General features: G+C 35.1%; 1 protein-coding gene across 1 annotated transcript in view; it reads left to right on the top strand.

Annotated features, from left to right (window-relative positions):
• Nucleotides 1–24,390, top strand: part of LOC129283345 (uncharacterized) — a 50,168-nt gene extending 25,778 nt beyond the window's left edge. The window contains exons 4-6 of the mRNA XM_054919183.2: nucleotides 16,846–16,926; nucleotides 17,672–17,745; nucleotides 20,155–24,390. Of these exons, the coding sequence (XP_054775158.2) occupies nucleotides 16,846–16,926; nucleotides 17,672–17,745; nucleotides 20,155–20,346 (347 nt within the window). The 3' untranslated portion in view covers nucleotides 20,347–24,390. The remainder of the gene's footprint in view (nucleotides 1–16,845; nucleotides 16,927–17,671; nucleotides 17,746–20,154) is intronic.
• The last annotated feature ends 2,860 nt before the right edge of the window (nucleotides 24,391–27,250 follow it).

Below are 27,250 nucleotides of genomic sequence, written 5' to 3'. Positions count from 1 at the left end.
GACTTCTTCCCATGTTTGTGCTGTCAACCATTGTCCAAACAACCTTAAACCACTGTCCGTTAAAGGACGTACAATTCTAATTTTCTTATCAATAATTCTTTTAGAAATATTAGAAGGATACCAAATAACACAGTTATGGTCGCTTCTGCTGACTGGCGGAAGAATAAAAACATTTTCATAAAATTCAGAAAAGTTTGTAAAAATCTTATCAAGTATATTGTGCCCTCTTGTTGGTTTATTTACAACTTGTTTAAACATGTCATCATTTAGTATTTCTTGTAAATTCAGATCATTAAAATCACCAAGCACAGTTATCCCTGCATCAGGGTATTTCACAAGTAAAGAATCAATTGTTGAGATAACATGATCTGTATAATCAGCCTCATTAGGGCTTCTTGGAGGAAAATAGAGTACACATAAAATGATACTTGAAATTTTCCTGGGTAAATGAGGGGGTCTTAACATAACCCATATTGCTTCAATATTCTGTGGTACTTTAATGTCAGTTAAAAGACGAGGATGAAATTCATGCTTGGCAAGCAGAGCTACCCCACCTCCTTGTCGATTTTTACGTGGTCTAGAAAAAGTTGCGAAACCATCTAAATGTAATAACTCAAGAGGTGAAACTTCATTTTCCCAGGTTTCTGTCAATGCTACTATATCAACAAAATATTCTTTTACAATGATTTCAAGCTCATCCAATTTGTTGTTGATCGATCTTGGATTAGTCAAGAAAAATTTAGGTAAAAAATATCCACTGGTTTCACTTCTATGCAATTTAATTTGACGAAGATTGGATGAATTAACATGAACTCCCTTTTTGGACCGATATTCAATTCTCGAACGAACGATAACTGGTATTGTGCATTGATCATCATTACAAGCAATTTCAGGTGTTGAAAGATGAACCGGTTCCTGCCCTATTGCGATCAGGGTTTTTCTCTTTCCTGCTCGTTTGCCACGATGATGAAGAGGTTCCCGTTGAATACCAAGATCTTTGATGATTTTCCATGTTGTATGTGGTAGATGTAGTGATTGTTTATTTGTGTTCTGTAAGCCATATAATTCAGATGAAGAATAATGATATTGATGATTGTTCCTAGTGACGTTAGCTGGACCGGGGTTAGGCTTTATATCACCGCATATCAAGAGTTCAATTTGAAATGATGAGTTGCTGTTACTGTAGTACGGAATACGTGTAGATAAGTATTTATGGTGAAACAGTTTAGATGTTGGAACCCAATTCGGCTTGTAACTTTGTAGAGAGCAGACAGGTTGGTAACAGTGTTGATTTCTGCACACACATAGTAACATACAAACAAATGAAATGCTCACCACCGGCTTCATGCTGCATAAAACACAATAGCACTGGTCTATTCATGTTGAACCAGCCTATGCAGTTCATGGCTGAGTGGATATGCTGTAAGGTGCTATGCTGGGTAAGACTGTGCAATGAGTATATGAAGATGGATGTCTTACCAAACCAATGTACAGTGCAATAATAAATTATCCTTTGTACAGCAAGTAAAACGTTGTTTAAATCCACAAATGGCTCAAAAAGAAGCTATATTCCTCAAAGTATCCAATAGATTGAGTCATTCCAGAGGATGAGTAGTATTTGAAATTAAAAAATCACAAATATTGGGAGCAATAGTCAGCTGCCTGCCAGGCGCTTTCAATAGCCAATCTCGATGTTAGCCTATAATGGTAATGGTAATATAGGTCATGTAGGTCGGCATTCGGTATTTCTGTATATATACATGTATAATAGTCTTATTGTTGGTATTCTCATGATTAGGGAATGATTATGAATATACACGTAGCCCCTTTATTTCCCCCTCTCTACGGGGATAAAAAGTTAACTGACATTTTCTGGATTTTCACCTTTTTGCACAAAATAAATATAGCTTACAGGCATGCAGTCCTTTTTCTTATGTACTAATATTTTTTTAATGGAAAGAGGCTAAAAATCTTATACATTCATAGTTACTGCTTTTGCCCTTTTTTAAAGATTCAAAGATTCTCCGTGTAAGATTGAGAGCAGTTACTTGTTATTTTTCTCTCAAAAGTTGTAGCTCATGGCATGTGCTAATAATGGTAATGCGGTCGCAGAAACCAGATTTTTCTACAACAACTTTTTTAAACCTGGTTTAACATCACTTTGCTTATATAGTGGTACTCTCTCAAAATCGAGTGAATATTTCCTTCCTCATTTGTTGTTGAGTGAATGTCACTCGTTTTGAAGTGGTTTTTTGTGAAATGTTAGTTCATTCACTCTAAATTCATTTTGAATTGAGCGATTATTTGCTTCACTACCAATGGGGGTGAAAAGCCACAGAAAATTCACTCATGTTTGTTTAGACTAAGAGTATTCTAGCTATGATGGACATTCCTACTACAAAATGATTTCGAAGGTAAACTTGCTTTTAAGGCTGTGAGAAAAAAAAACCGTCGAAGACTTTTAAGATCCCATTTTCAGCATGGGGTCCTCTCAGCTTTCAACCCCATACCAAGGAAACTTCGGGACAAATTACGTCATCGCGATGCCGGGGAATCCCCTTCAAGATTCCCATGATGCCAGTCGCCCATCTCCCTCTGAGATGATCAGCGTTAGTCTGCGGGAACAGACACTAAATGTGTGAAGGGTGTCTGGAATATGAGACTAACATAATGTGCACGCAATAATTGGTGTTGGTTGAATCATGGACCTGTATGGTTGAATTCGTTTTATTTACCGGACCGCTATAAGAAAGCATAGGAATTACGGTTTTACGTCTTCTCCATCAGATGTGATCATAATAGTTAAGGATTAATACTTCTTGCTATTTCATTTAGCTGTTATCATTGCTCTGCAGTGAAATGCGCTTTACTAATTCGATATAAGGTATTCGATATGAGGTAAATGGGTACCGGTAGGAAGTAATTCCTTAAAGGGATGGTCTGGGCTGAAAATATTTATATTTTAATACATAGAGTAGAATTCACTGAGCAAAATGCTGAAAATTTCATCAAAATCGGATAACAAATAATAAAGTAATTGAAGTTTAAAGTTTAGCAATATTTTGTGAAAACAGTTGTCATGAATATTCATTAGGTGGACTGATGATGTCACATCCCCACTTTCCGTTTTCTTATGTTATTACATTCATTATTTTATACTTGTGTGAATAATATGTCTCCCTTATAATGAAATAAGTTGCAGCAATAAATATCTAATGCACTAAATCAGTTGTCAATCCAATTTTTCTAGTTCTTTGAGGAAAAATTGTTGAATAAACCTAATTTCATATAATAAAACACAAATTTTAAAGTTTAGCAATATTTTGTAAAAACAGTCGTCATTAATATTCATTAGGTGGGCTGATGATGTCACATCCCCACTTGTTCTTTTGTATTTTATTATATGAAATTATTTGTTATCCGATTTTGATGAAATTTTCGGAATTTTGCTCAGTGAATTCAAGCTGTTTGCGCTGTGAACGCCTATAGCTTAGCCGTGTAATATATGAGCGCCTTGAGCACCTAACAAGGTGGATATGTGCGCAATATAAATACCCTATATTATTATTATTATAACATGAGAGGGGTCGACACTTTGACTTCAACAATCTACAAATCAGACCGTGCCGTAACTATGATCACTCAACATGCTCAAGACAATATAAGTAATTCATGAGTTATGGCACTGCATCTTTAGTATGGAATAAAAGTATTTAGTAATCTTAAGTGCGTCATGAGGGGGGTGAACAAAATGTTTTAGAGAGAGGGGGGGGGGGTCCTGTAAGGAAGTCAGAGAGAGGGAGGAGAAGGGGCACACAGAGAGTTCGATCATGATTGTGTAAACATTTATTATAGTAAGTTTGTTGAATATTTCATCATATCGACTTGTACATGAATGTTTCAATACAAAATCTAAAACATTGAAAAGAAGTAAGAAAGAAAGCCATCTAACCTAGAAACTTATAATTTGATCGACAAGCAGACCGAATTATACACAGTAAAAAAAAATATGCAACGCTGTTTACTATATGAACCTTACAGCAATTGTTTAAACAGTTTAAACAACTGTTTAAATCTTAAGCAACAAAGTTTAATTTTCAATATCTAATTTTCAAAAAATTAAACATGATTGTTTAAACGGTTAAACAAATACTGTAAGGTTCATATAGTAAACAGCGTTGTATAAAATCTTAAACAGCGTTTTTACTGTGTAGGCTTGCTTTGTCATGCTTTCTGCTAACATCCTTGCATCAACCAGTGCAATTTACATAAAATAGACATTATAAGATCAACGTTCACATAATCGACCAATCAGTGCATTGCGTTCTAACATTGTTTGCCGAGACTGCTTCGGATTGGCTAAACGTATTGAAAGTGGGAGTGTCTTGTGAGGTCAATTCTTGGGGATGTGAGTCATGCATCATCGCAAAAATCGGGGGAATTTGATATTCTCTCGAATTTCCTGCCGTTTGATTTCGTTGAAATGTTCAGGGAAAATAATTGGAAATTTGATGATTAGAATAACGAATTGTTAGACAAATCCCGGAAAATAAGTAAGAAGGTATTTCTTGAGCCCCGGCCGTTAATAAATAATTGGAAATAGATTCTCAAAATAAAAACTGATCTTGAAGACATGATACAGATATCGCTATTTCAGGATTGTCAATATAACCTTTGTTTGAGTTAGATTTTACTGAACTTCTGATTTAGAATATTGGTGTGACCTTTCTTTACTACGTGACTACCGTAATTCAGACCGCTGTTGTAGACCGTGGGCGCGCCGTGGTCTAGTGGTTCTGACTCTCGCCTTTCAAACAGAGGGTCGTGGGTTCGAATCCTTGTTTTCCTTCAGCAAGAAATGTATCCACACTGTGCTGCACTTGACCCAGGTGAGGTGAGTTTAATGCACTGAGCGCCGGTGATGGTAGCTCGAGCTAAAATAATATCAGCGCTTTGTATCCTCAGGCAAAAAGCGCTTTATAAATCCAGCTATCATTATTATTATTATTAGACCACAATAGACTGAACGAAAGCCTATTTCTGTCCATAATCAAGACGGTCACTCAGCCAAAGTCGACCGACTCTGGCCATTGCTCTTGAGTGAGACAATGTAAACTCCAAAATTAATTAATAAATGATAAGACTTTGATTCAATCACTATAGACATGCGTGCATAAATTTATATATACACGTATCAAAACAGATTGACTTCATTTATATTTCCAAGATTGATTGCCCAAAGTAAGGTTCAGTTTTCAACCACGTTTGTGAGTTTTGAACCAAATTCGGCCATTTCTGTCAGTTTCCTCCTTTTCATCTATCCCCAAATAAATCATCACCTAGTATTATCGTGCTGGTATACTCATGACACGCTTCATTATTCATTAAAACTGCTTTATTGTCATCAGTATAGATAAAAAGGGTTATTGGCAGTGACTTACGTGTAGAAACATCAAATTGCAAATTGAATTATTTCGGTCATTTAGCTCTGTAATACCCCTATTATGACGTCGACTTTTGGTCGTCTACCCCCCCCCCCCCAAATGCTCTGGCCCCGCTCCTGGTTTATACCAATATTGTCCGAGTAAATGTACGTCTTGGTGATAGACCTAAGACCTATCTTGGACTTTCATTTATAATGTATTCTCAATGTTATTCCTAGATTATTTTTCTCATTTTTTTTCAACCAAAATTTAAGAGTTGACTTTTCTGTTATCGGGTAACATGCCGATCGAACTTTTTAGTTCCGGGTGGGGGGGGGTGCTTCTTTTTTCACTCAAACGCCGGAAGTACAGTGTGTACATAATATATATATATTGATTCTCGCTATTCAACATAATAAAAACACTTTTTTAAACCGAAGTCACCGAATCATTTGTGGATTCTCATTTTCTTGCTAATAAGCCGTGGTACATTAACCGATGTTTATATAGTTCACCTATCATGCTCAATGCTAGATTTACACAAAAGAAAATGTTAAATAGGACAAAACCAGATACAGCTGAGTCAATTGTTTCCTCATTTTCATTGCCCTACGTAATGATACATAAAATTCAAATGGTGTCGGCTAAAAGCCAGTCTGATGTGCAAACCCTTCACTCGAGTTAAGGGTCTGAATTGCAGCCTACTCATGCCTGTGTTCTGTACTGAAGGCCCTGAAACAGCAAGTTTTGTATGTGCTAGTCTTTGCGTGGAGACACACTTGTTGATCAAAGTTTCAATCAGGGTCTGTGCCTGCATGCAGAATACATGTTTTTTATATATTTTTTTGTTACGCGTGTTGTCGTCACGCCAAGGTAATTTCCATCGCTCTTTTCTACAGAAATACCCCCATAGTGCTCAAAAATTCAATGACACCCCATAATAATGATTAGAAACATTGGCTCGGTTTCAATAGTTAGGAACAATTAAGCTCCGGAAGACAATCCGTTGAGCTAGATACACCAAGGAAATCATGGAAATCATGCCGTGAGAACTATGAAATTTGATTATTTTGCTTCAAATCACATTTTCTTCATTCATAAACATGATAAATGTCAATAATCAACAAGCAAATCAGTGCACTTACTTAACTCTATTGTAACCATGTTTTTCACTCATAAACTGAAATTGTTGTCCGATTTCGTATTTGTATGACTCATAATATTGATGGAGGGATGGGGTGGGGGCCGTTTGTGTACCCCCCCCCCCCCCATCTTCCCATGCTGTAAGTTTGACTCTCTTCATAATTTCTAGGCTGATGTGAGGGATGAACATCTTAAACCATCGTTAAAGTTGTATCAATTAAATCATGCGCTACTGTGTTTTGTGTTTGTTTTCAAGCTAACACTGTAAAAATGCTTTTGAAAATTATGCACGTTTTTTAAGCCCGTCAATCTAACAACTATTGCTTTAAAAAAGTATTTATAATCTTCAAAAAAATAAACAGTTGTTTTGAAGTTAAAATAACGTGTTATTAGAGTGATGGACTTACAGAATCCCATATATGATTATTTTGATAAACCCCAAATTTTGGACCTTCCTGCCACCATTTGGAACCACTTGGTTGCTATGCAAATTTATGCGACTTGTAGATATCAGATATTGTCAACAGGTTAATAATAGCTTCCCAATGCATAACTATATAAAACCAAAAAGCATTTCTCTAAATAATATCTATGATGAACCTTCCAGGAAATAGATAATTTGACATCTTGGGTTGCGAGAAGTAAAGATTTGGTATTCATTGAAGATTCAAACTATTTATTTTCCGTAAAAACGTAATTGTGGTGAAATAGTATTTCCAGAAACCGAATACACACTGATACATGAAAAGGACCATTAAGGTTATTTGCTTGAGATGGACTTTAGATGGATTTTAGTACATCGAGGGAATCGAAATCGTTTTTTTTTTATTATCGCAATATATACACCTGCTATATAGTTCAATATACAGAAAGGGTATTTTTAAAGCAATTAATCATGATTGAAATGAATTCAGTGCATTAATCATCATTCCAACAAGAGTACCCTATAGTATTAGTATTTACTAAATGAAAAAAAGACGTTACCCAATTCTTTAAAACATGACGTTTTCTTTTCAAGAATACCTCATAACTTAAAGGTCATTTATATTTTAGCTTACATCTGTCAATATTTCAATAGAAAAAAACACAGGTGGTTAAATCTAAGCCTATATTCCCCCGCGGGTATTCCCAATGATCATAATAATTATGTTTCATTGGGTTTGGACTACACAACAATCGTTTTTGCACCTTCAATAAAATATGGATTTTTTTTTTCAAGATTTTTTTTTCTTCTTCTTCGGCGATCAAAGGGCATATCGACATTGCCATTGATATCATTTCAATGACTTTTATATACTCAGAAAAAGATGGGTTGAACGATAAGTGAAAATGATTGTTATTATGACATCAATTGAACTTTACACAAATAACATTTTCCCAGATAATACGGGCTTGTGTATACTGAGCTCACGTGTTATGGCGCAAATGAAATGTCAAAAAGACAAGGAATTTTGTCTTGTACAGTATTCAGAATTGATCCGGTAAACACTTCAGATTGAGTACAGATACAGATAATTGATATGATGAATATAATATTATCAGGCCCCGTAACACCTATTGTCACTAAATTGTATATTTCAAACATTCCCCTCGGTTGACTGTATTTATTATTTTTTTTACAAAATGAGTATAGCACCTTGGTCATTGAAAGTTTGTAATTATAGTCGAGACCCCATTCACATCTTCCATTGGCCAAGGAACCAGGGGAGGGGGTGGCTGCTGTGGGCGTACAACCCCCTCTTTTCTATGATTATGGACAAAAATATGAAGTCTACCATCCAATTGTGATTATATGCATGTTCGACACCCCCCCCCCCTTCGGCTCAGCCCCCCCCCCCCCGCACCTTTAAATGTCTTCTGTGACCATGTCCATATTCTTAAACTAGTTTTGTATAAACCAATATGTGTTCTTGTTATATGAGTTCAAACTTGTTGTGCCTCCCCCATGACCCCGTAATCATGTTTATAATGTTTTTTAATAATTATTTTCAGCCTTATTACTAATAAAGACTATTAAGAGGAAATTAAATTAGCCATGGTACATTAACCGATGTTTATATAGTTCACCTATCATGCTCAATGCTAGATTTACACAAAAGAAAATGTTAAAAAGTACAAAACCAGATACAGCTGACTGAGCTGAGTCAATATATCCTCATTTCCTCATTTCCATTGCCCTACTTAATGATAAATAAAATTCAAATGGTGTCGGCTAAAAGCCAATCTGCTGTGCAAACCCTTCACTCGAGTTAAGGGTCTGAATTGCAGCCTACTCATGCATGTGTTGTGTACTGAAGGCCCTGAAACAGCAAGTTTTGTATGTGCTAGTCTTTGCGTGGAGACACACTTGCTGATCAAAGTTTCAATCAGGGTCTGTGCCTGCATGTATAATACATGATCATGTTTTTTTATATATTTTTTTTGTTACGCGTGTTGTCGTTACGCCAAGGTAATTTCCATCGCTCTTTTCTACAGAAATACCCCCATAGTGCTCAAAAATTCAATGACACCCCCATAATAATGATTAGAAACATTGGCTCGGTTTCAATAGTTCATGTAGTTAGGAACAATTAAGCTCCGGAAGACAATCCGTTGAGCTAGATACACCAAGGAAATTATGCCGTGAGAACTATGAAATTGGATTATTCTGCTTCAAATCACATTTTCTTCATTTATGAACATGATAAATGTCAATAATCAACAAGCAAATCAGTGCAGTGACTTAACTCTATTGTAACAATGTTTTTCACTCATAAACTGAAATTGTTGTCAGATTACGTATTTGTATGACTCATAATATTGATGGAGGGATTCAATTCAATTCAATTCAATTCAATTTATTTTCATTCTTCAACATAATACAAATAATTACATGATAAATCAATTCAATTCAAATAAAAGGGATGGGGTGGGGGCCGTTTGTGTACCCCCCCCCCCCATCTTCCCATGTTGTAAGTTTGACTCTTCATAATTTCTAGGCTGATGTGAGGGGAGAACATCTTAGACCATCGTTAAAGTTGTATTAATTAAATCATGCGCTACTGTGTTCTGTGTTTGTTTTCAAGCTTACACTGTAAAAATGCTTTTGAAAATTATGCACGTTTTTTAAGCCCGTCAATCTAACAACTATTGCTTTAAAAAAGTATTTATAATCTTAAAAAAAAATAAACAATTGTTTTGAAGTTAAAATAACGTGTTATTAAAGTGATGGACTTACAGAACCCCATATATGATTATTTTGATAAACCCCAAATTTTGGACCTTCATGCCACCATTTGGAACCACTTGGTTGCTATGCAAATTTATGCGACTTGTAGATATCAGATAGTGTCAACAAGTTAATAATAGCTTCCCAATGCATAACTATATAAAACCAAAAAGCATTTCTCTAAATAATATCTATGATGAACCTTCCAGGAAATAGATAATTTGACATCTTGGGTTGCGAGAAGTAAAGATTTGGTATTCATTGAAGATTCAAACTATTTATTTTCCGTAAAAACGTAATTGTGGTGAAATAGTATTTCCAGAAACCGAATACACACTGATACATGAAAAGGACCAATAAGGTTATTTGCTTGAGATGGACTTTAGATGGATTTTAGTACATCGAGGGACTCGAAATCGTTTTTTTTTATTATCGCAATATATACACCTGCTATATATGTCAATACAGAAAGGGTATTTTTAAAAGCAATTAATCATGATTAAAATGAATTCAGTACAATAATCATCATTCCAACAAGAATACCCTAGTATTATATTTACTATATGAAAAAAAGACGTTACCTAATTCTTTAAAACATGACGTTTTCTTTTCAAGAAAATACCTCATAACTTGAAGGTCATTTCTATTTTCAATAGAAAAAATCCACAGGTGGTTAAATGTAAACCTATATTCACCTGCGGGTATTCACAATGATCATATTAATGATGATAATTATGTTTCATTGGGTTTGGACTACACAACACATCAACAATCGTTTTTTCACCTTCAATGAAATATGGATTTTGTTTTCAAGATTTATTTTCTTCTTCGGCGATCAAAGGGCATATCGACATTGCCATTGATATCATTTCAATGACTTTTATATACTCAGAAAAAGATGGGTTGAACGATAAGAGAAAATGATTGTTATTATGACATCAATTGAACTTTACACTAATAACATTTTCCCAGATAATCAGGGCTTGTGTATAACGAGTTCGCGTGCTATGACGCAAATGAAATGTCAAAAATACAAGGAATATTGTCTTGTACAGTATTCAGAATTGATCCGGTAAACACTTCAGATTGAGTACAGATACAGATAATTGATATGATCAACATAATCAGGCCCCGTAACACCTATTGTCACTAAATTGTATATTTAAAACACCCCCCCCCCGTCGATTGCATTTTTATTTTCAAAATGGGTATAGCAACTTGGTCATTGAAAGTTTGTAATTATAGTCGAGGCCCCATTCACATCTTCCATTGGCCAAGGAACCAGGGGAGGGGGTGGCTGCTGGGGGTGTACAACCCCCTCTTTTCAATAATTATGGACAAAAATATGAAGTCTACCAACCAATTGTGATTATAATCATGTTCAACAATCCCCCCCCCCCCCTCTTCGGCTCAGCCCCCCACACCTTTAAATGTCTTCTGTGACCATGTCCATATTCTTAAACTAGTTTTGTATAAACCAAAAGTGGTCTTGTTATGGGAGTTCAAACTTGTTGTGCCGCCCCATGACCCCGACAATGAATATATTCAGCCTTATTACTATCATAATGAAGATTATTAAGAAGAAATTAACCGCTACAAGTTCAAAGGGGTTTTGCCATTTATCCCTCTTAGATTCACACGAGTGCATTGTTAATTAAAGGTCAAGTCCACCCCAAATAATTGTTGATTTGAATAAATAGAGAAAAATCTAAGTACCATAACGCTGAAAATTTCATCAAAATCGGATGTAAAATAAGAAAGTTATGACATTTTAAATTTTCGCTTATTTTTCAAAAAAATAGTGATATGCACAACTCAGTGACATGCAAATAAGACAGCCGATGATGTCCATTTATATTTCTTTTGTTTTTTATTGTTTGAATTATACAATATTTCATTTTTTACAGATTTGACAATAAGGACCAACTTGACTAAACCATATAGTATTAAACAATGCTAACTCCACATGTTCAGAGAGGAATTGATCGTTGTTTCAGTTGACAATGAGGAGAAAATTTGAATATTTCATATTTCATATAATAAAATACAAAAGAAATAGTGAGTGGATGACGTCATCAGTCTCCTCATTTGCATATCGACCAGGATGTTCATATAACTGTTCTGTGAAATTAAGCGAAATTTTAAAATGCCATAACTTTCTTATTTTACATCCGATTTTGATGAAATTTTCAGTGTTATGTTTGTTGTGTCGGTAATTTCCTGGGTAATTTCCAATGGAATTTTGTTTACAGCCAATCAGCTACACGGAGTTCAGTAACTTGATGCAGTGAAATTCATTGCTAAAAAGTTTCGTGAACACTTCCTAGATTTTCATTGTTTTTTCAACCTGAACCCTTCTTGGGACTAGAACTGCATTGTGGGAAACCCCGAATGCTACGTGTGGCGACCCCGAAAAAAGTAGCTTCCTTGTCAATATTTCCCGACGTTGCACAGCATATTTTGAACAATATGTCATCAATATGTGACAATTTTTTGTGCCAGGTCCTTGACATGACGCATTTTTGTTGTTATTGAATTCAAATAGCATTGATGCTTGGCGAACATCATGGCGAATCATGAATCATGCCGGTGCACAGCCTTGAGTCCTCAATAGCGGCGCAATTGTTGTCGCAGTTCAGGTGTACACGCACCGGGGATTTGCACAATTATTTGTAGTGCTTTTCCACATGATTCAGGGCCAATTATGGTCACAGTGTTAAAGGAAAAGTTCACCCTGAAGAAAAGTTTGTTGTAAATAGCAGAAAATATCATTAAAACTATTGGCAAAGTTTTGACGAAAATTCATTAAAGATTACGAAAGTTATTAGAATTTTAAATTTTGGATTTGTGACGTCATAAACGAGCAGCTGCCCATATGTTATGTAATATAGAATGCATAAATTTCATTTTTTTGATGGTTCGTGATGACCTTGGTTTTTTTTTTCTTTAAGGGCAGGTGTGAAATGATTTGTCTATTGATATACTGAAAGTACAATAAAAAAAACATTTTCAATTTTCTTAGAAAATGACATTTCATTGCTTTTTTAACCATACGATATGTAGGAAGGTGCTCGCATTATGACATCACGAATCAAATAATTAAAATTCTAAAAACTTTTGTGTTCTTTGATTGATTTTTTCTCAATCATCCAGCAATATTTTCTATTATTTATTTTGCAATAAACTTTTTGTCAGGGTGAACTTTCCCTTTCAAATGGGGAAATAGCGAAACATTGTCATTGCAAAATGAATGCAAAAGTCAGCAAACCCCCCCCCCCCCATTGGTTCATGCAGCGTGATCATTATGACGACTCTGTTACTGTAAACACTGCAAAAAACATTGTTTTTAACGAAAATAATGAACAGTGAATATAAAAGAATGGGATTTATGTTTGGCCATTTCAGCAACTTCGAGGTTCTTTTTTTGGGGGGTAATCTTTGATATGATTCCGCTAGTGCTAAATACCTGTTTACAAATATATTCACACTGTATACTTTAGATAAAGGTCGTATTTGACAACCCAAATGATTTCCAGACATAGCAACAAAATAATGAATGCAAACTAGATATCAAATGTAGTTATTGCGAGCAGGGTTGAGAAAATACCTCGTTATTATTGACAACTACTGGAATAAACATCGATGAAAATGCAAACTGTTTGCCACAGCAGCCATGTCAGCCTCGATGATTGTACTTATTAATGAATAATAATAATCATAATGATGATAATAAAAATAATAACAATTAAAAAAATGATGATAATCATAATGATAATAATAATAAGAATAATGATAACAATACTAATATAGGATTTGTATAGCGCACGTATCCACCTTGCTAGGTACTCAAGGCGCTCCTATATTACCCCGGCTAAGCTAGTCTAACCGGTTCTGGTGCGCACAGCTCTTTGAAGAATTACTTCCTGCCAGTACCCATTTACCTCACCCGGGTCGAGTGCAGCACAGTGCGAATACATTTCTTTCTGAAGGAAAACACGCCATGGCTAGGATTCGAACCCACGACCCTCTGGTTGAAAGGCGAGAGTCAAAACCACTAGACCACGACGCACACACACACACACAAAATCACAATTGTCTTGCAACTTTAAATAATAGAATTAATGTAAATGTGAATAAGAAGCATCAATGACTTGAAACTGCGTCTGTTGGGAGGGGGGGGGGGGCAAGCGTCAAGTGACTCACTTTTTACCCCCTTTATTATCTCTTCCCTCCATTTTATATTTACCGATGAATGAATTGCTTCCCCCTGATCAAAATCAAGGATATTCCGAAGTGGGAGCACTTTTTTCCGATGAAAATTTGTCAAGCCAAAAAAAAACTTTGACAAGCCAAAAACAAAAGAGAAAGGTTTTCACTTAAAATCGGAGGTCATTTCATCCGCGGAAAATTTGAAAAGCAAACAAAATGGGGGGCACGGGTCGGCTTTGCCCCCCCCCTCCCCCTCTCCTGGATCCGCCAGTGACTGTCAGATTGTTTTCAACTCTTGAACTCTATTATTTAAAGTTGCAAGACAATTGTGATTTTTGTGTGTGACCCATAATTTATTAAGAAGGCATAAAGATGCAAACAGTTTGCATTTTCATTGATGTTTATTCCAGTAGTTTTCAAGTTTAGATTTCTATTCACTTATCTCTATTATTTGATTTTTTCCACCTATTCTCCGTCGCCCTTTATTCCTGAAGCACGCGTGACAGCATTGGGAGAATGACATGACTCATAAAGTAGTTCCCATCTTATAAATTGAATTATAGACGCTGGGGAAAACACCATGTATCACTTCACTATATATTTGTATTGAGAATTGAACATAGAATGAACTCACTGCAATGTCTCCCATCCAATAAATATAGACCATGTCTACTGAAAACATTTTGGTGAATTGCCAATTCGTCTACTGCCAACTCGTCCACTCACCACATGGTCTACTTTCATTAATTTTAGTCTAATTCCGTCCGTCGACATTTCGTCCAACAACCATCTGGTCCATGCAATAACCATTTGGTCCAATAAGCAATTCGCCTAATCACCATTTCGCCTATGACAATTTCGTCTCATAACCAGTTGGTGTAATATCTATTTTATTTTCATTCATTTTGCACATTTAACACTTAGTCCAATTAGACCAAATGGTATGTGGACTAAATGGCTATTCGGCCAACTGGTTATTAGACGAAATAATGAGTGGACGAGTTAACAATTATACTATTTGGATAGTGGACGAACTGACGGTAGACGATAGTAGACGAGTTGGCAATTGGACGAATTGGCGTTAGACGAATTGGAAATAAACCAACATTTCCAACCTCTGGATTCGTCTAGCGTTTTTCTCTTTCCTCTTTATAGGAATTCCGGTGAGTGATGCAAAACTATACTTTTTGATAAATTATGTCCCCTTTATTTGTAAGACGTTGAAAAATCAATCAGTCTTGAAGATACTAACCTCAGGTATATTTCCGAAAGAAAGAAGCGACCCCCTTTCTCCACACACACACACACTGTATTATAAATTGTTGTTTTAAAAGTCACATCATAAAGATTTACTTAAATTCGAGGAAATTTATAATGTTAAAAAATAGAACACATTGATCCAAAATACCACTTTCGCGAGTTTTAGGGGGGCGCAGAACCCCCATCAGTACGCATTAAGCCCTTAATATGAGAAGGGAAACTAAAGTGATTGACCTCCTTCTAAGACCCCGTTAGCTTGCTCTTGTTACTCTGCATGAAGTAATTGGTTTACTTGGGTCGGTGCCATTGGACAACCTCTGATAGTGCCCTGACCCCCTCCCCCCTCAAAATTGTGAAAATCCCCTGAAATCGTCTATTTTTCTAAACATGGTTGTGTTCAAGATATTTAAGAAGGGAAGCGAGAACTCGTTCTGTCGATAAAGTAACGCTTTATGAAGAAAGGATATCACTGATTGATTTGGAATTGTTGGTGAATTATACACATTATTGGTATTGTCTGAGGTGATGGTTTTTTAATTATTGGTGTAAAAAAAAAGAACCATAATTTTAGTAATTTTCCTCATTTGAAATGTCTTATTTTGTCATATTCACCAAAACATCAAGTAATTGTTATTATAATTATCATTTGTATTATTATTATTTGTATTATTGTTGTTATTATTTGTTTGGCGTCACATATGCCTGGGAGGCATTTCAATATGACCGGCAGGTCTCTTTATTCTGATATACTGAAGTCGCCAAAGTGGCAAAATATCTTTCATGTAACGCCCGTCACCATGGTAACGCTGAAATTGCCCCGAACTGGAGTAGAGGTCGGCTTGCGCAATATCGTATTACAGAGGGGATTTTTCGTATATCAAAAATAGGGGATGATCAGAGCATTGTGTGATGTCATGCTTTGTTATTCTGATTTTTAACAGAAATTTCAAACATATAACAACGTAGATCTCATTAAAAAAAAATCCCGTTATGGTTATCGAATTCAGGCGCCGGTCTTGGGAGAGAGAGGGAAAGAGAGAGAGAAAGGGAGGGGTATTGTATCAATTGTCGTAAACCTCTAAAAGTTAGCTTACGAATACGAAATTAAAAGTTTGACATTTCCCCGGGGAATTTCCACAAACTCTTTGATTCTGTTATGGAGTTTACTCATCGAGTGGTGGCGCTATTCCGGATCATGCTTTTTGGGGGTTGGTTTGTACATTTTGTATTGGCCTAAATAATCAAAATGTATTCAGCGAACACAATTGTTTGATTCATTCTAACACTCTAAAACAATCTTTTTGCCTTTTGATAGTCTCTTTATCAGATGCTCACTTAATATGATTTCTTATCAAATATTTGCTCAATCTTTGACAAACTAGAATCCTATCATGCCTATAGAATCTGCACATTTTGACTAGTTTACAGTCATTTTATTTCATATTGTTCGCCCCAGCCTCTGGTGATATCTATTTCAGGTTTGAGAAGATTATTTTGAAGGGTGTGGAATTTTTAAGTTGGAACCTTGGACATTTTAAGAGAAATTCGTGATTTTTCTTCCCTTTACGGTACTATTATTTTTGTTTCTGTTTTATGTTTCAGGGGAGGTTGCTACAACATCTACCGATAAGAACACCGTACAAAGCACAGAGTCTGGTGGTGGTTCAGGTGAAAACGATGCTGGTAAGTGATTTATAACTCGTATATTCCTATCCTTAAAAAAATCGAAAATTCTTTTAAAAATATACACGGGAGCTCTGGGCGATTCAGTCCCTGAAATGATCAAAAGATCCCGCTTGAAAATAAAAATGAGCCCCCGAGAATCCAGATTCCTTGCAATGTTAAGGCATATCCAATGTTGCAAATTCAGGCAGTAGGTTGTGAAAAGTGGCCCCCGAAAAAAATCCTGTTATTTAATGATAATACAAGAGAAAGGAGATTGAGGAGGTTAACCCCTTCCTCAAAAGTAATACTTTACATTTGCTATTGCTTTTAATCTGTATTTAAATTTTAACCTCAAACTTGGAAAATGAATTGTGTAGTTGATATAAATTATTATTCATGGTTGAAAGGGATTTTGATATCGTTGAATAAACACATGCAAAGTCATAAAATTTGTCAGAAACTGTTTTCTTTAAAATAAAAATATGCTAAAACTCCGTTCCGGTATTTGAGTAATTTGGAAACCATGCATCCGCATGGGTAAACCTACATGTATTTGTTGTAATTTCTTTGGAGAGCGAAAAGCATTTCAAGATGTTATGACTCCCCCTCTTAATACTTAATACAATTTTTATCCATTTATTTGTTTTATAAATTACTTCTTAATAATGTATCTTCCCACCCCTTATTTTGCCTTTCTTCTGAGTGCTAATTATGAAAACGTGGGGCAATAATTTTTTTTTTGAAATGTTCTTGTTTTATACAGTTGTAGGAAAACCAACAGAGGAGGGGAAGCAGTCGTTGTGCAAACGGAAGATTGTGTTTACTGCTGTGGGAGTTGTAAGTTATATTCCTCATATGGCCGTATGCAGAATATTCCCCTCCCCCTCCCCGCCGCGCCCGGGTGGGGGGGGGGGGGGCAATTCGCATAGATTTTCTATTGGAGAAACTTGATGCGAGCGAGCGTAGCAACAGAGCCTATCATGGGAACGCTTTTTAAAAAGATATTGAAGGATTTCGTGCACACTGTTGGTGGATTTTGTGAAAAATTTCGAAGTTTTGACAGAATGATAAGAAGAGCAAGGATTATACGGTGTCTGTTCCTTTAAAAATAAAGCTGAGCAAAAAATATATTCCTACATTGAAACTCCCCAACAAACTAGTGCTATATATTTCTAAATTGCCCCCCCCCACAAAAAAGAATCATAATGGTGGTGAGGGCATCATAGACATAGGTAGTACATATTTAATTACACTTTTGTGAGTTAAAGTGATTGGCTAACATTGATTTGACTTTTTAAAATTCTGAGCTAAAAGGTCACACTTGTCACCTGTGTCTGTGATATGTTACAAAAAATGAAGCCCAGAAAAAATCGCGTCCGAAAATCATTATTTAGTGCTTCAAAAAGTGAAATATAAAGTGACCGGAAACACCGTCTTAATTTCATCCCATACACTTGTGTGTTCTATTTAAGTGTTTAAGACGCCTGATTACAAAGTCGGGGTTTGCCTTGTATTTTTAGCTTTTCATTCTCAATAATGGCTGTTTTCAGGGTTTTTTAGTTTTAATACATGTACTTGTACACACGTTTCATCTTGGTTTGATAATTTTTTTAATCGACTGCTCACAGAGTTAAATAATACCTTAAGTGAACAGTTTTTCCCCAACCATTTTTTTTGTTAGATTAAAGTGAATTTCCTTCCTTCCAAAATTAAATCCTTTAATCCTATCACGTTGCACACATCCTCTTCAACAGCCACCAAAAAAGGAAGAAAAAATAGATCGTTTTCGGCACTTCTATTTTACGCGTTTTCTTGATTTCGGCATATTTGTTAAAATAATCAAGCTTATACAAATTACACATATATTTAAGACTCATATACATGATATTCATCGTAGTCTTTTATTTCTATGTCCACAATCTTGATTTCGAAACGCCTTACAATATTAATACATTTCAAAATTATCATCAAATTCTTAGATTTCATTTTATAATCCTATAGCTAACTTGAAGTAGATATAAGTTTGGGTATACTTCTTAAGGGTCAAGTCCACCCCAGGAAAAAAGGTTGAATTGAATAAATAGAGAAAAATCAAACTAGCATAATGCTGAAAATTTCATGAAAATCGGATGTAAAATAAGAAAGTTATGACATTTTGAAATTTCGCTTATTTCTCACAAAATAGTGATATGCACATCTCAGTGACATGCAAATGAGACAGTTGATGATGTCCCTCACTGACTATTTCTTTTGTTTTTGTTGTTTGAATTATACAATATTTCATTTTTTTAGAGATTTGACAATAAGGACCAACTTGAATGAACCATATGGTAATAGACAATGCTAATTCCACAAGTTCAGGCGGAATTAATTGTTGTTTCACTTGACATTGAGGAAAAAATTTGAATATTTCATATAATAAAATACAAAAGAAATAGTGAGTGGAAGACGTCATCAGTCTCCTCATTTGCATAGCGACCAGGATGTGTATATAACTGATTTGTGAAATTAAGAATAACTTTAGAATGTCATAACTTTCTTATTTTACATCCGATTTTGATGAAATTTTCAGTGTTATGCTTGTTGGTGTTTTCTCTTTCTATTCAATTCAACTTTTTTGTTGGGGAGGACATGTCCTTTAAGAAAACGAAAACAAAATGCCATGCAAGTGGATGCTTCTTTTGTGATTATGGTGTCTTAACCCTTCGCGCGCTGATGTAGCAATCTTCCACATTCGTACAATTAAACTCAACAATCATAATAATTAGCTTTCTCCCCTACCTTCACAGTAGTTCTTGGATAACATCTACATGATAAAAATAAGTATCAATAGCGCAGTCTGGAAATCTTAGATTATAGAAAATAACATGGAAACAATTGTCATTATTTTCCCCCAAAAAATCATTCAGCATGCAAAGAGTTAAAATCGGCTTATTGCATGCTTAGTTCGAGTCACAGGTTGTAGCATTTATCTTTGTCATTTCAATTCTAAATGTGTTTCTTCATCATATTCTTTTCAATTTCAATTTCTTCATTCATCATAATCATCACTATACTTTGTATACTTTCACAGCTGTACTCGGCAGTGCAAGCTCCCTTGTAAATTTTCCTCATTCCGATAAGTAAGCCTAAATACCACCGTTAACGTATTATTGTAAATCATAAACCCAAATCGTAAATTCACTCATGAAAGATTATATTTGAAAATGAAATTATTCTAATTTGTCTTTTCTGTTATTTCTACAGCTTTTCTTCACGTTATTTATTGTGGGCATCTTCATGGTGATTTGGCGGAGATATCGACGACGCCGCTGCGGGGGAAGAAGAAACGACTATGAACTCGGCGTACAGAATCCAAACGGGTTTGCCTCTCTGTCACAACTAAGCAGCAACAGGCAAGCCATTCACGGCGATTCCGAGGACAATGAGAGCGACTGATTTAAAGAGATATATTAAAGAGAATATACATGGTACTCTGCCTAGGTCGAATCTCTTGTCATACATAGTTTCATGTTTTGATCTGAAATAATGAGTTATGCGATTATTCGACTCATGCATGGAAGGTCGTTGTAAGTGTATGGTGATATATACCACAGATAAGTTGGTGATAACTATACTGATAACCGTAGAGGTGGACGTGGTGACCGGTAACATGTAACCAGCATACGAACGTAGAGGGCGTCAGAGCTTTGATCTTGAATAGGAAGACTTGTTGCAGAATCAAGAAGTATTTTGACCCTTCAAAATCCATGCCCGGGCCTATGTTCATCAGATGGAGTTTAATTAGACGTCGTGATGTGTGTGGCCATGAACCATGAGGATCTACATGTCAAGGTTATATCGACTGATCAGAAGTTCAAAGTCATGTCCTTCGGATGCACACTGAAGATTGTAACATGGATATTATAAACTGATTTAGTCATAGACGCAGTTTCGAGTCACAGACATGCATATCATGGAGGCGATGGCCTTGAAGGTATGACACCAGAGTCTATAAAAGCATTTGAAACATCCTCAGTAATGGTCATCATATTGCTTATGTAATGACTTTGACGACAGCCAAAATATTACCCGTTATACATGGCCGAGGCCGGGCTTGATGGAGAAATACTAAACACTGCCAAAGTGGGCGATGCATCTTTAGGTCATCAACACAGATTGTTTTATGGTGTTGTAGTTTATTGGATCCGTCGCCAGTGTTACTGTGGATCTACTGTGGATCCAGTGTTACCAAACGTCACAGAGACACTTTGATTTGCCACGCTCGACACAGGTGTAGCCATTGAACCATTTCATGGTCCAATCTGTGAATGCATAGAGTTCTGGCTGGCTGGCTGGCTACTCACCAGTAGCCAGCCATATATATACATATTGATATTTGTAGAAGGGAAGATGGACAGTGTAAATTGCAACAATTATGTTCACTTACTCTTCATTTTTTAACCTAAAAGGGTAAATAGGCCCTCATTCATCATGGCTATATGTTTGTTATTATCAAGTGAAGCGTGTGCATGTTTATGTTCCATAGTGTAAAGTGTGTATACGTTTCCTTTATATTTGTTAGTGTTAATGCGTATCAATAGCGCCATCTTCGATCAACGACTGATTCATTTTTTAAACCAAACAAAGGTTACCAAAGTTACGGATGAAAACTTTTCAAGATTTTGTGAACACAAGATGAAAGTAATGCAATGTTAGATCATCAATAGTGCTAGATATATCAATGGTAATTTTTATTTAGTTATGTATATCTATACTTGAATTGAGTGGGAAATTTTATAGCGTAATTATGTATTTTTGTATTTGGATGACATTAATGTTCTTTTTTATAGGAATTTTAGATTATTTTATATTTCAAAGATCCTTTTACCAAATTATATTGTTGATCGAAGTACTTTTATTCATATCTGATTTATAAACTTATGAATACTAACATTACAGAATGGTGCAGTGAAATATATTATCATAACAACACCTTTTGTTGGGGAAAATTGATTTTCCTTTACCGGTATATTTGCATTATTTCATTAAAGTTAAGGCCATATCATGTTTGTCAAATCTTGCCATTTCCTTTGAATAGGGATACATTTGATCTTTATTCAAGTTCTTTTTGGTTTGGTTAATTTGTCTTTGTAAAAGGAGTTTGAGCATTATATTGAAACACAATGAACTATACATATTGTTGTTCCTCTTTTATGAACTGAATTTAGTTTTTGTTTCATCATACACTGCCAATCGAAAAGGAGTCTTCTCTTACACATGTACATCTTTTTATATATTCATATTTTGAAGAGAAAAGGAAAAATCTGGATATAAGATTTATATTTTAGGAAAAGAATATTGAAAAAAAATTGTGATTTTACACTCGAGAGAGGCATTCGTTTATCACCGGCGATTTTCTTCTTTATACTTTGAAGAGAAAAAAACCATAAGATGTCAATTTTCAGGATACAGATTATTTATTACTAAAAATGTGAATTTGCTGCCCGAGTTCGTATTCTCTGCAAAGTGGATGTTGCATAGATCGCAAACTGTAGTGGTGTATATAAGCTATGGAAAACCGTGCCCTGGGTAGCGTAAAAATTACTCCCTATTACTCAATACTGTTTTAGCAAACACTGACGCTTTCTACAACGCGGCAATTCCTTTGAATATGCAAGTCAAATCACAATGGAGAGCTGAGAGGCTTTTTTGTCGAAAGCTTGTGGAACCGGCGGGACAGCAGATGGTCTGAAGATTTGGACAGGACGAAAAACTGCAAACAAAAGTCGTTTGTCCAGACGACACTGCTGTTTTGATTCACTGATTATCGACTGAGACTTCTTTGTAATTAAAGGGCTTTTGACAATAGATTGTCTGCGTTGTGAAAAGTGTCTGCATAGGGATGGCGAAAATGCCCTATAGTGATTAGGGCGAATGGCGCAAAAAATGCTCCCCTTCCAATAATGATGATGTCATTAACGGTGCAATCGCGCCCCTACCATCTTTCATGGCGATTTGTATGATTGTTTGTGAAATTGATCCGTCATTTTTCTTCCATATTTATGTTTTTCCTTTTTATTCCCCATGTTCTTACTTTTTCCTTCTTGCACCCCCGCAATATATACTCCACCGGCAAACTAAGCTTAAGTTGAGTTGGGGGATTCCAAAAGGGAATTTCTCTGGTTGTAAAACAAATTAGGCTAAATAAATCCATTGTGCAATACAGGCCTGTAATTTGGCATAAGTCTCTGTTATATCCTCCTCGTTTATTTATGTGTCTTTGTATATTTTGAGGGAGTAATTATAATAGGCCTACTCGTGTCTGTTTGGGAGAATGGCATTAAAAGGCCATGAATGTGTTTTTTTTTCTCACTGCCAGCAAATGAAATACAGAAACAAGTTTTAAAGCAAAATGAGGCAGTTCAATTTTAAATGATTTGCAAACAACTTGTCTACCGTTAAGAATTTGTTTACAAACTCCATCTTGGTCCTACAATCGTATTGCGATTGTGTCACATTCATTTTTATCATATATTTCATTTCCAATAGAGTAGAATTTCGTATTATTTGCTTGTACCTTTATGGAGATACATGTATATAATTGTATCATTTTAAAAGGTTAGAATATATTATGATATGGTCATATCAAAAATTGATTTACGAGTATTTGAATCACTGAATAGTTTGTGTATTACCATAATCTCCTTTGAAATATTCATAAATTTTCATTTTGAGGATGGTTCTGAAGTCGCACTGATCTTGTGTACCCAGCTTTCCATTCTTTTGTGATGGTACAGATACGAATCTTGGGGTTGTGTTTCACAAATCATTGATTGTGATTAGGTCTTGTGATTTAGGTTAGGACTTGAGCTGGTGCTGTTATAAGTGAAAAACGTGGTATGTTGGCTTTAAAAAGTAGAACGGATATATTTACGATAGAGTGAGAAAAATAGTTACTGAAAAAGTTACCATTGTTCATTTCCGGGTAAGAGTGTTGAGAGCTGGACTTTCATGGCGATATGCAGGCATACATTTTCTTTTCAAATTATGATAAATCTGTATTGCTCTGTTTAAATCTTCCTTCAAATTACGCATTTCAGTTACACAAAATATTTTGGATTACTTATACTTATGCTAGAGTTTTGCAAGTAATTTGCATGTTTTTGTGTAAAATCAATCATACCAAGAACAATTCTTGATTCCAGATATTCCAAGAGTGACATACTTATGTTTATAATAAGATAATGCTAGAACTCGCAACCTTTGAGTAGCTTATTGAAGAGGGGGATTTTTTTTTCATAATGTACATAAATTAAGAAGGTGCCTGGAGACATAACACAGCAAGGGACACAAAACCAAACTTATCTTTATCTAATTTTATGCAGTTTTCTATGTCGTATTCTTTTAAGTCAACAGGACCGTGTTGAAAAACAGTGTATATATTACCTGAACATGTTATCCTGAATAAAGATGTTTTGATAAATAAATAAATAAATTTACAAAAAATGAATCTTTCAGAATTTCTCTTTTTAGCATTGCGCCCTCTTGTGTTAATAAATAAAAAACCTTCTATAGGTCTCACGCGCGTAAAACATTCCCCATAGACTTGTGTGTTAAAATGGCACTTAACAAAAATTCATAAAAAATAAATGTGAAATTAGAGGGTCGAATGTTTACTACCTTTGGATAGGATATATATCTGACATTCCATATCTGACCAGAGAAGGGTATCGTAGCCAGCTCATTTTAAAAATAAATCGCCATTTATGAAGATAACTATGATGGGATCAAATTCATCAACTGAAACAGTAAAATAGCCCCAATTCTTCCGCCAGTCAAAAAATAGTGCCAAATCATTGATAGATCTTCCCAATTTGGGCAAAGGAAGTTCAGTAGTTACCATTTCTAGAATCAGTGTTAGATTTTGAATCATATTCATACATTTTTGTCAATCAGCAATATCAAATTGAAAAATTTCGAATGGGTTGGGTCGAACGAATATCTTTAGCCCTCCTGATGTAATTAGGCTCATGGCACCACAAATTAGTCGATATTCTCAAACGTATGCTTTTATTTCAGTGGCGGATCTAGGGGGCGCATCCGGCCCGTGCCCCCCCCCCCCTTGAGAGTCACAGCAAATATGTTTTAATGGATTATGTCTTTCATTTTGCTTGTCAATTTTTACATGGGACAAAATTACTTTTTTAGTGACCCTCCCCCTTTTTTTTTTGCTTGACCATTTTTTAAAGTGAAAACACTTTTTTTGTGCTTGGGCAAAATGTATCCCCCCTTTTAAAAATACTTGATCCACCCCTGATTTGTTTAGTTCAACGATGATGGTGGTGGTAATGAAGATAATGATAAAGATGAGGAATCTGTCTTGTGATGACGACGACGTCGATGATGATGATGATGGTGGTATTTACGCCAATCGTTAAATCCATGTTACTTTCTGTGTCAGTATTTCAGTTATTAGTAATCAATAAATCACCCTTTCTTTGATTTCATCATCACCAAATTCTCTCCCATGACCATCATCATCTCCATCATTGTCACCATCATCCTTATCTCCATCTTCATCATTGAAATTATGAACAATTATTACCATTCTGCTTTGTAAATGTATTAATTAATTCAATGAGTTTTAATCAGAGGTTGTCATTTTTTCGAGCAATCTGCTTATAATGAAAATCCTGCAAACTACAATGTTTAAAAATTTTGGTAGTAGATCATATTTGTTTAGAATGTTTTTTTTTCCATGTCTTTTTCTTTTTGATTCAGGCCAAAAAACAATAAACCAATATATTTTGTTTGTTATGTAATGATATATGTATTACATACGAATGTTATGAATGCAGAAGAAAACAATAAATCAAATATTGATATAAAAACTACATATTGTTTTGTCTGTATGACATTATAGACCTAATTTATCGTCCTTATTCACCCAAAATATTATACGTGCATGGATAGAATTATATCTATCTTTGACAATAATAACTATTATATTTCAATATTGTCTTTCTTCCAAAAAATTGAATGTTATTTTGTGTATATTTTAGATTTCGAATAGAAATAAACATATCGATTTAAAGCGGTAAGAGGGTAAGTTGGTTGTAACAAATTTTGATGAAAAATATTGATTGTTGTAAACAAATAATTGTCTTGATTTAACATTCTTTATACACTTTTGTGCATATATTCGATTTTGGTGAAATTCCATTTATGATATCGTTTTGCATTCTTTATGTTGGTTTATTTATTTCATAATGTTAAGTGTTTTATACTTGTGTTCTAGCTTCCGTTTGTACAATATTATTAATGCCTGTAAAATCCTACTTTACGTTTTTGTTTTTATTGTGTTTTTTTTCTCCTTAACATGTTGAAGAGGAGACATTCGATTTCCAATTTGTACAAAATAAATACATTAAAGAGTACTTCAAAACAAAAATTGTTGAATTTCATTGTTTTCTTTTGGTTTATTTTCCGTGGGGAATGAAGAAAAGGTCACTCGGGGGGAATAAATACTTCTAATTATTTTCTTCAAGAATTTGATTTTCCGATCATGGCGAGTCGATCCAGACTCGATCAGTAAGCGCCCTCTTTGATCATGAACGGGGAGGTTGTGGGTAGTTGCAGATCTAATCATGTGGGTCCATTAGGATAATATACATATCTTTTTTAATTTGAATATATCGATTTTGATATAGCGTATATACTGTGGCGTCGTGTCGTATCATTCATTATTCAGTTTCAAATATGATCAAGGATAGATAGGTTGGCGGGTCTGATAACGGGGAAAGAAAGCTTATCTTCATTTCCAGAGACGGTTTACATTTTCCGGTAACATTTTCCTACAAGAAAGTCGGTAACATGCATCATTACTATTAACTGCTGGTTTGTACGACCTTGTCATTAACCCCCCCCCCCCCCCTCCCGATTAAACAAAATAGCATCCATCAATGCGAAATAAGTAGAATAGGTGAATACATAATGTAGTCCCTAAAATATGCAATGAATTTTACTTCGCCCAATGAGCAATATTATATTATTCATACATTTTAAATATACATTTGCACATGCCCAAACACATGCAAACACGTCAACTGTGCACATAATATCAGGCATACAAGGTCCTTGCATGTAAATATCGTATTAATAATATCTGTTTATAATTTATGTAAGTCAATGCCCGATTTGTATTTGACTTCGTTTTCTTTTTTTTGTTTATTTCGCTATTACGTTTGAGGCCGCTACCCTAGTCAAGCACTGCTTATGGTAGCGGTCTCCAGCATTTTTTTTTGTCTACTCAACAAAGTACAACTTATAATATTGCAAACTAATACTATCTATATACATT

Source organism: Lytechinus pictus, chromosome 19 (genome assembly GCF_037042905.1).
Source record: "Lytechinus pictus isolate F3 Inbred chromosome 19, Lp3.0, whole genome shotgun sequence".
NCBI lineage: Eukaryota > Metazoa > Echinodermata > Echinoidea > Temnopleuroida > Toxopneustidae > Lytechinus > Lytechinus pictus.
The sequence above is the reverse complement of the archived record's forward strand: the minus strand, read 5'-3'. Positions and strand labels throughout refer to the sequence as shown.